At 35.8% G+C, this 11,110-nt stretch overlaps 1 protein-coding gene across 3 annotated transcripts; it reads left to right on the forward strand.

Moving 5' to 3' along the window:
• Window positions 1-532: 532 nt before the first annotated feature.
• Window positions 533-10,003, forward strand: LOC130930160 (cortexin-1). 3 transcript variants are annotated; one of them, XM_057857925.1, is made up of 3 exons: window positions 595-618; window positions 992-1,049; window positions 9,130-10,003. In XM_057857925.1, exon 3 carries the CDS (start codon window positions 9,246-9,248, stop codon window positions 9,519-9,521), a length of 276 nt encoding a protein of 91 aa, XP_057713908.1. In that variant the 5' UTR covers window positions 595-618; window positions 992-1,049; window positions 9,130-9,245; the 3' UTR covers window positions 9,522-10,003. The 3 variants fall into 3 exon arrangements, with proteins under 3 accessions (XP_057713907.1, XP_057713908.1, XP_057713906.1); XM_057857923.1 differs by having other exon boundaries at window positions 599-618; window positions 1,015-1,049; XM_057857924.1 differs by lacking the exon at window positions 992-1,049 and having other exon boundaries at window positions 533-618.
• The last annotated feature ends 1,107 nt before the right edge of the window (window positions 10,004-11,110 follow it).

The following is an 11,110-nucleotide window of genomic DNA, read 5'->3' on the forward strand; positions in this document are numbered from 1 at the left end:
CTGATTTAAAAAAAAAATGCCAATAAAAAAAAAGTATGCCCCTGTATTATTTCAAAACATGGTTCGGGTTATGGATAAATTTATTGTATATTTTTCATAAATGGGCATTAGTTTTGCTGTTAAATGGATTACATACTTAAGCAAAAGCAAATTTATAAACATAAAAAAAAAAAAAAAAAAAAAAAAAAAAACATATTACTGTCGGTTGACTTCCCAGCATACATGAGGTCAACTTGAGTTGTATGGTATTTACCGTGAAGCTATGTTCTTTTTATTTTGAGAGTCAAAGCTATCACGTCCTGTATTATTTCTAATTATTACACTGCGCTGAGCACCAATAAAGCCACGCTGTCCTTAAGCAAGTGGTCTCTGCATGGACCCTTTCCATCTTCATGCCCCCTGCAGTCCTCTTACATAATGCAAAAGCTTCACTCTGCTCATTTTACTCCAGGAAAGGAAAGTAGTAGTAGTCCAGCCATCTTCAGCGCGGAACTCTTGCGGAGGAGGAGAAAGAGAGATGGACAGAGGCGGGGGCACCTCCCTCCAAGTGAGGAGACTTAAAGCCCCCGACACGGCAGATGAGGAGGTTTATGCCAGGAACGCCATCGTGAGTTAAAGGTAAGATTGTCCTATCTAATAATAATGCATTTGCTAAAAGTTTTTAATTTGACATGAAGATAACAATGCAAAACACTTTATAATTGACACTAAATTTTCATGATGTTTTATATCAGTGTAATTTTCACCACATTTTGATTATTTATTACACTGTGCAACAATTTGGGGGGGGAAAACTATCTGCTGTTAGGTCTATGAGCTGCTTTTAACTCATTTTTGGGGTACTCTCGATCATGCTCATATCAAGTTTTTTTTCCTTACAATGTTGTTACTACTTGTGCACAGCTAGCCATACTCTTTGAAAACACAGTGATGAATAAATATTGCAGTTATGCCTGTTTCTGTCATATTTCATTGTATCTTTATACTGTAGAAAATAAATATTGACCCTCTTAGGGACAGTGGTCACTACAGTGGACAGCTACTCAAAGGTTGATTTTTTTTTTTTAGTATGCATGTAATAAAAACTCTTAAGACCTTTCACCCTAAATAGGACAAACAAGGGCGTAGGTTTGCATAGGGACGGCAGGGACACAAACCTACCAACTTTTCAGAATGTTCAAATTGTCCTTACCAACTTTTAAGCAACTTTATTTGCATTATATAATGAGTTCAGTTATATAGGTATTTTGGATTGTCTTCCCATATGTTGTAAGGATAGAATTGACCCTATCATTATTAAGTGAATTGTTTTCATTATGTTCAGACTTACATTTACCCCTTTTCACTTGCTGAATGTGCCATTCCATTTTTTCCCCCTGAAACGCACGTTTGATTGGCTGATGACTTGCATTCATTTAAAATATTTTTAAATAAATGAAGAAAATAAATACATCTTTTTTTGCAGCCAATGCAAGAAAAAAATCATATAATCATACATTAATTATGGTTAAGGTAAAAAGTTTTTTGTTGAGTTTAGATGTGCTTGTGGAAAAAAGCAGTAGTTTTACCTGAAGGAAGGCTCCATTTTTATTTAGTTTTGTTCTACCCTGACTAAGAGTTTTTTTCAATTTAATTTATTTAGACAGAAGACAACGTTGAGTGTGGTCTTTAGACAAATGTTTATTTTTGCATTCCTGGATAGTTAGGAGATTATTAACAAGTTTGTATTTGTTGTGAATGTTAATATAATTTAAGTTATTTTCAAATATTGTAATTTAAATTTGCTAATAAAATCCAGACGTTTATTCTGGAAATGTTCAAAATGTTTTTTTTAGTAGTTTTTGAAAACAAAGGTTTCAGTCGAATGGTGTATCACCTGAACCAGTACACATGAAAGTTAGTATAAGTCAGTACAGATTTATTTTTGCATTGATCATTTTGCCGATCAAATGATTAGGTTCATATTCATGAGAAATGTACGTACCCCTGATCACCCAATCTATTCGGTCTTATTAATGTCTGGTGCTCAGCAAATATGAACATGCAGGTTATGCTTTTATATCATTGAGACCAAACCTACGCCCTTAAAAGAAGTGACTATTTTTGTCCATAAAAAAAAAAAAAAAACGTACTACATATTGGCATTTTGTATTGCTGCATCTTCTTGTTTTTTCCGCTCGGCTTTTCCCTTAAAGTGCCCCACAGCGAATCAGTTGTCTCCATCTAACCCTGTCCTCTGTATCCTCAGCATGTATTTTAAATGACCAGTAATTATTTTATGCACTATAATTATACGTAAATACTTTTATGAATTCCTACAATATTATAATAATATAAACTCAATGAAATTAAAATGAATAAAAACAAAAATACACTGGTTAAGGCCCGAAGTAACACTATAAAGTTTTTTTCAAAGCAATAAACTCCTTACATACCATTGACGGCGATAGACGTCCAATTTAAACTGAGAAGTATGGTTGTGACTGTTCTTCCAGTGCCACTGATGACGCTAAAAGTCCAATTACAGTAGTACCTCTACATACGAAATTAATTCGTTCCAGGACCCTGCTTGTAACTCGAAATGGTCATATGTCGAGCAGGGTTTTTCCCATAGGCATACATTAAAATTCCATGAATTCGCTTCACAGCCCAAAAACCTACACTAAATCCTTAAAAAATACTCCTGGTACTATTACAAATGACAATTACACACAGCACAACATATTAATTATAATTAAAAATCGAAAAAATAATATAATAATAATAATAATTCCTGTAATAATGTAACGAATCAGGTTCTAATGTGGCGGACGTTTTTTCTGTACAAGAGAGAGGAGCGGTGCGGTTATGTTTACTTTCTGACTGGGAGGGGTGAATGAACGAATGTTTATTCACCCTCTCCAGTCAAAATGAATTGGATGTTTAATGCCTTTAATGACAGCCAATGAGTTAGGGGAGTTCCCTGTCAAGGATAAAAAAAAAATCAAAATCATTTTCAAAGAAATCATAATTCGTGCAAACAAAATAAAACGCAGTGGCACCTTGATATACGATCGCATCGACATACGATCCTTTTGATATCCGACAAAAAAATTGTCTCATTTTTTGTCATGACATATGACGACATGTTCGAAATACAACGATTTATGACAGCATTGTATTTTTATTGTTTTCCCGCAAGACGGCTGGACACATGGCAGATTTTCATGTGAGAGAAATCAACATAGGTCCCAAGAAGGTTAGTGCAGGTGGTAACAAAAGGAAAAAGGTGACAATTAACATTGAAATTAAGAAGGAAATAATAAAAAAATATGAGAGTGTTGTGCGTGGCAGTGAACGGGCTTGACAATATGGTCAGTATATGTCTACGATCTCGAGGACGACTGTCATTATTATTTTTGTTTTTACATCAGCTAGGAAGTCACCAGCTTCGTCAGGTTTTCAATAATTTATTTCAGAACTCGTGCAACACAACATGGCTACTGTCCGACATAGCCGACGCCAACAACAAGAGAACATGGAAGAAGAAAATAAAAACTTCCCACTCTTCCGCACCTCGCTCACCTTGCGTCCGTCACAGCAGGAACAGCATGCAAAACACAACCGCCACATTGGAACCTGGTTCGTTACATTATTATTATATTTATATTATTATTATTCCGATTTATATTTATAATTTATTTGTTTTGCCATGTGTAAATGTTATTTTTAATTGTACCTGCAGTATTTATTAAGGACTTAGCGTAGGTTTTTGGGCTGTAGAATGAAATGATCAAATTATAATGTATTCCTATGGGAAAATCCCACTCGACATATGACCATTTAGACTTACAAACCAGGTCCTGGAATTAAATGAATTCATATGTAGAGATACCACTGTAAATTATATACAGTATATGGCGGAAAACACAGACAAGGCTGAAAAAGCAGTTTCTGCTCTTGCACCTCTCTTTAAAATAAACTGCTATATTTCAAGCCAAGAGAACTGTTGTGTTTGATAGAACAATATGTCTATATTCTGCCATAGCAGATTGATAGTGTATTAAGTCCCCGAACTATTTTTAATTTGTCTGTTTTACCCTGGAAACTCCGTTTACAGACGTTGCGCAACCGCTTTTGTTTCAACCTAGCCATGAAAAGAAGGTAAGTAATCGTATTTATTATTCGAAATGTCTGTCATTTTTAGCTTAGAATCATTAATTGATGTCTAATATTCTGTTTTAAAAAAAAAAAAGACTTTAAAAAAATTATTCACTCGCATATTTCAAACTTTTAAACAAATTACGTCACGACGAAAAAATTAGCGTCTGTAAAAAGGCACGGATATCTACCTCATAACTATCGCTTAATTGTATTTTTTTCGTTACCGTTGCATTTCCACCAATATTTTAGATGATAAAAAATCGAAGAAGAAGAAAAATTGAAAAAAAAAAAGTTTAAAAGGGTAAATATATGACAATGAAAATCTCAAGTTAAAAAATATATATGTATCATTTAAAAATTCAAAAATATATATTTATAATTTAAAAATATATATGTCAGAAAACACTCAGGTGACTTGAAGTTCCGCTCTGAGACCCCCAATTTGGCCAAATTTCAAAACTGTCCGATACGCATGTTTGATACATCATTGGAAAGCCTAAAATTTCAATTTTCCGGGGGAAGAAAAATTTTGAACAGGAGGGCTTTTTTTTTTTTTTTTTTTTTTTAATGTTTTTTAAACAGCAAAACCCTATCTGGAGGTGAGAGGACGCGAGAGCAGAATTACAGATGCCATGACTTTAACAAGATATTATCGCTTACTTACCTTGTTTCGATCCAAAAACTCTATGTAGCATGTATCACTGAGTGTCAAGACACAGTTGTGAATGGCCACAGCTGGATTTTTGGGGGACTTTTTGGGGTGAAACATGGTAATATAACAGGGGTCGCGATGCACAAAACGCAGACATTAAGGAGTGCTCAAGATTTTCTTTTTCATATATTTACTCTTTTAAACTTTTTTTTTTTTTCCAATTTTTCTTTGTTTGGATTGATTATTTATCATCTAACACATCGGAGAAAATGCGATAGCAACAAAAAAAAAAATAATACAATTAAGCCATAGTTACGAGGTAGATATCCGTGACTTTTTTACAGACGCCATTTTTTTCATTGTGAGATAATTTGTTTAAAAGTTTAGAGTGAATACATTTTTAAAGTTGTTTTTTTTTGTTGTTGTTGTTTTTTTTTAAACAAAATATAAGACATCAATTAATGATTCTATGCTAAAAACGACAGACATTTTGAATAATAAATATAATTAATTACCGTATTGGCCCGAATATAAGACGGCCCTGATTATAAGACGACCCCTCTTTTTCAAGACTCAAGTTTGAAAAAAAGATTTTTTGAACACCAAATTAATTTTCACACAGAAAATAATTACAGTACATCCGAAACAAATGATTATAACAATATATTTGAGAGAAAAAGCATGTTATTTTGCCTCATTCAAATCTTAATATCTGAACATTTAAATATGTAAACTAAAGTGCAATCACATTCGTAAATGAATGGCCTCTGGTTTTTGAAATGTAAATAAACCAATCTATTGTGATAAAACAACAAAATTCCAATAACTGCATTAACCATCAAAGTGAAGTCTAACTGTAACTGTAGTCTTAAAACAAATCTGAATAAGGAAAAACATTGCAATAAAATAATGCAAACTGGTTAAACTTGAGAGAAGCTGAGATCTGTCATGACAGAACATCGCTTCAATGATAACTGGCGCCATCTAGCGTTGTGAATGGGTATAATTTCTAGACCGCGAATATAAGACGACCCCCTCTTTTTCAGTCTTATTTCAATGCAAAAAACACCGTCTTATATTCGGGCCAATACGGTACCTTCGTTTTATGGCTGGGTTGAAACAAAAGCCGTTGCACGATGTCTGTAAACGGGGGTTTCCAGGATAAAACGGACAAATTAAAAATAGTTCGGGGGCTTAATGCACTATGAATCTGCTATGGCAGCATATAGACATATTGTTCTACCAAACACAACAGTTGTTTTGGCTTAAAATACAGCATTTTCTTTTAAAGAGGAGTGCAAGAGCAGAAACTGCTTTTTCAGTCTTGTCTGTGTTTTCCGCTATATGTATTGTTATATTATCGATTTTAGATTTCCAATCATGGTGCGTCCAATCATCCTTCTCCTGACTTGAAATGAGTTTGTCACTAGTATTGGACGGATTGGACGTCGATCGCCATCAGTGGCACCCCATGAGTTAACACCAATATAAGAATCTTGTTTGTAAATAGGTCAGTGTTCCTGATACTGTTTAGGCCTCACTGTGATGCGTCTGTCCCTACCTTGAACTAGAGAGTGGCAAAACTCAAGCTAAATAAATCACAGTGCAGACAGAGGACAAAATGTGACCCTATGAGAGTTGCAGTGCAGAAACACTTTCCGTAACCTCTCTAATGGGTCTTGAAGAAACATTTCCTGGGATGCGAGGTGCACTTCTCAGTCAGCACTATCTATTCCAGGAGGCTTTGTCTCTCCTTCTAACACACACGCACAAATAAATACGCTCCATGACCAACACTCCAGTCATCCACGCACCATTGATAGCGCTCCAAAAAGCGCAAGTCAGCAGGGAAGCGGCACTTAGAAACAAGATTGCTAATGAAAATCAATCAGTACATTTGTTCTCAACAACTTTAGAGGGAATGTGTTGCTAATACACCCACAACATCATCCTAAATCAGCCACATTTTAAACAAGACTGGAAATGTTTGTTTGTTGTTTTTAAACCAAAGTTGCTGATAGTGGTGAAAAACATCAATGGAACTAACAAAGTCTTTTGAAGAAAATTAGCTTTAGAGTGTTTTTGTGATGATAAACTGTTACAACAATGAACAGGCAATACGGCAAAACCCTCACAAAAAAAAAAACAATGAAATAGACATGAAATGAGAAAATAATTTTTAAAATTTACCTTAAAACTTTATTTGATACAACCTATACTTGTAAAGTTGTGTTATTTAACTTATTAAGTGCCATTCTCAACAAGACATCCCCAGTTCATTTAAACTAGGAAGTCTAAGACTGTGAATGTTAATCTTTGAGTGCCATTGATGGCACTAGATGTCCCAGTTTATTGGGATGTCTAGCGCCGTCAATGGTATACAGTGAGTTAAGTCTTTCAATTACTCAGAAGGGTTTCCCACAGGTAAGCCTTGCGGATGCAAAGCTTTTCGTGATCCCCCCCGGCTAAAAGAGTGCTACAAAAGCCACATTTTAAACTGCATCTGGTGATATGTTTGAATGCGCATGATTGATATGTGAACAAACCTGTCCCAGCTCTCTGCCATTGCACTGAATTACATTGTAGTTTTTAAAAACTAACCCTAACCCATTTCAAGACTGTGTCTTTTTGTTATTAATAATTTCAACTTTCCTGTCAATTTCACATCACCAGGCTTTATAAATTTTCTGGGCAAAAGCTTGTACACTGTTGGCCAAAAGTATTGGCACCCCTGTGATTCTGTTAGATAATGCTCAATTTCTTCCAGAAATGCAATTACAAATGCTTTGGTAGTAATTTATTCAGTTATTTTGCTAGCAATGAAAAAACACAAAAGAGAATGAAAAAAAAAAATCCTCATCATTTCACACAAAACTCAAAAAACGGGCCGGACAAAAGTATTGACACCCTCAGCCTAATATTCAATACCTAATACAACCTTTAGACAAAAGTGCGAACAACCACTTCCGGTATCCATCAATGAGATTCTTACAATGCTCTGCTGGAATTTTAGACCATTTTTCTTAGGGCAACTGCTCCAAGTCTCTGCGATTGGAAGGGTGCCAACTCCAAATTGCCATTTTCAGATCTTTCCACAAGTGTTCTATGGGATTCAGGTCTGGACTCATTGCTGGCCACTTTAGATGTCTCCAGTGCTTACTCTCAAACCACTTTCTAGTGCTTTTTGAAGTATGTTTTGGGTTATTGTCCAGCTGGAAGACCCATGACCTCTGACGGAGACCCAGCTTTTTCACACTTTTTTATGCTGCAAATCAGTCCAGTGCCAGAGGCAGCAAAGCAACCCCAAAACACCAGGCAACCTCCGCCATGTTTGACTGTGGGGACCGTGATCTTTTCTTTGAAGGCCTCGTTTTTTTCCCTGTAAACTCTATGTTGATGGCTTTTCCCAAAAAGCTCTACTTTTGTCTCATCTCACCAGAGAACATTCTTCCAAAATGTTTTTGGCTTTCTCAGGTAAGTTTTGGCAAACTCTAGCCTTGGTTTTTTATGTCTCTGGGTCAGAAGTGGGGTCTTCCTGGGTATCCTACCATAGAGTCCTTTTTCATTCAGACGCCGACGGATAGTACGGGTTGATACTGTTGTACCCTCAGACTTGAACTTTTTGGATGTTAGTCGAGATTCTTTATCCACCATCCGCACAATCTTTCGTTAAAATCTCTCGTCAATTTTTTTTCCCGTCCACATCTAGGGAGGTTAGCCACAGTGACTTTACACTTATTGATGACACTGCGCACGGGAGACACAGGAACATTCAGGTCTTTGGAGATGGACTTGTAGCCTTAAGATTGCCTATGTTTCCTCCCAATTTTTACTTCTCAAGTCCTCAGTCAGTTATTTGGTCTTCTTTCTTTTCTCCATGCTCAATGTGGTACACACAAGGACGCAGGACAGAGGTTGAGTCAACTTTAATCCATTTTAACTGGCTGCAAGTGTGATTTAGTTATTGCCACCACCTGTTATGTGCCACAGGTAAGTAACAGGTGCTGTTAATTACAAAAATTAGAGAAAATCACACGATTTTTTAAAGGGTGCCAATGCTTTTGTCTTGCCAATTTTTGGACTTTTGTGTAAAATAATAATGTTTTTTTTTTTTTTTACATTCTCTTTTGTGTTTTTTCATTGCAAACAAAATAAATGAAGATATTACTACCAAAGCATTTATGATTGCAATCATTTTCTGGGAGAAATTGAGCATTATCTGACAGAATTGGAGGGGTGCCAATACTTTTGGCCATTTGACATTTTAGTTTTTTTTTTTTTTTTTTTTTAAATCAAATTTTTGGTCCTAATATTTTCTGTTTTCTTTTTGGCAGGGCCTCGACAAACCTCAGATTATTCCCAGGCGCATTAAAACAAGGAAGGTCATTTCACTTCGTATTTGCAGATATACTTTCATGATGTGACTGTCATTCATATTAATCCACCCAAAATGAGCTACACTAACTACTGGGTGGTGGACTACGACCTGTCGTCTCCGGCTCCGCCCAGCTTTCCCAGGGGCCCCGCCGTGCTGCAGCCAGTGGCAGGAAACCCCGAGCAGACCACGGCCTTGTGCTTTGTGGGCCTGCTGCTTCTCCTGCTGCTTTTCCTGCTGGTCCGCTGTGTGCGGATTCTACTGGACCCTTACAAAAGCATGCCGGCATCTTCATGGACCGACCGCAAGGAGGGTCTGGACAGAGGACAATTCGATTACGCGCTGGTTTGAAGGATGGCACAAATCCTAGCTTTGTTTAATATTATTTTGTTTCATATTGTTAAAAATAAATAACTTCAGTATCAAGCTTTTGCACGCTAAATATAACATTTTCACATGGTAATTTAGTGTAAAATGTGATAATTGTCATGCAAAAACATGATAGCATAATCACATAAAAACTTAAAAGTAAGAATGTTGAACTCAACTCCTGAGTCAGTTCAATACTTTCAATGGTTTTAAGTAATCAATAATCACATTTTTACATGCTAATTATCATGTTTGACATGATAGTACCATGTAAAAACGTGATATTTGACTTTTTTTGTAGCAATTCACTGGTGGTATGCGAAAGAATCACTGCCTACAGTTCAGTTGTATGTTCAGATTTGATATTTGGGAACTGTTTGCTGTATTTAAGTACAATTAAGTTGTATGTACAATATATTTTAATTGAACCATTTATTATGGAAGTCAAGTTTTTTTTTTTTTTTTTTTTTCCTAAGAATTGTTATCAAAGGCAGCCCATTATATAAGTCATTCCTACTTGAAGTAATTCTCTTGTGCTATATAACTTGCTGTACTGTGAGCTGTTCAGGTTGATGCCCAGGTGGAATTCCCTTGACCAAAGACTGCACCTTCAAAAAGAGTTGTGTTTTGACCATCATTGTAATAATTTTTAAACTTTTTAAGCGCATGAAAAGCAGTCCTCCTCATCCCTATTCGGTGTATTCAACAGTGCCTGATGTGACCAAGTCTTGACGTCACTGCTTCTTTGTACCACTTGTTTTGTAAAAACTTCTGCCCTTTAACCCTTATGCAATGTACCCTGACTTCTGTTCTTAGGGATTTTTAGCAATGTAAAGTTTAAATTCTTGATGATGAATAAACACAGTTTAGTAGATATTGATCATATAACGCTGTTTTTGAGAGCGACAAATGCAAAGATCTCTACTATTTTTATTATTCTCCCTTGCTTATAAATGCATTTACGATTCAGCTAAAAAGAGTGGTTGTGCTGCGACACCGTCTGGATACTTTGAGTACTACCAGACTCCAGCCAGTTTGAGTTGCTCTAAAAATACAGTGATCCCTCGATTTTCGCGGTTAATGGGGACCAGAACCCGCTGCGATAAGTGGGGGGGAAAAAAATTTTTTTTTTTTAAATTTGTGCATGTTCAATGTATTTATTCAGATTTAGCATTGGAAATAAATACCTATAAGACATGTTTTTTCACTTTTTTCCCCAAAGTATAATTAAACAACGGAAAATATGTATACCGTATTTTTCAGACTATAAGTCGCACCTGAGTATAAGTCGCACCAGCCATAAAATGCCCAACAAAGAGGAAAAAAACATATATAAGTCGCACCAGAGTATAAGTCTTATTTTGGGGTGAAATTTACTTGATAAAATCCAACACATAGAACAGATATGTCATCTTGAAAGGCAATTTAAAATAAAAGAATATTAAAAATACAATAGAGAACAACATGGTGAATAACATAGGCGGAGTTTGACTTTTAGGGCGGGGGGGGGGGGGGGGGTACAACATTTTGATGACCCCAAAACGCAGTGTCAGAAATAAAATTAATTTACA

The sequence above is a fragment of the Corythoichthys intestinalis genome, chromosome 14 (genome assembly GCF_030265065.1).
Source record: "Corythoichthys intestinalis isolate RoL2023-P3 chromosome 14, ASM3026506v1, whole genome shotgun sequence".
In the NCBI taxonomy this organism is placed as follows: Eukaryota; Metazoa; Chordata; class Actinopteri; order Syngnathiformes; family Syngnathidae; genus Corythoichthys; species Corythoichthys intestinalis.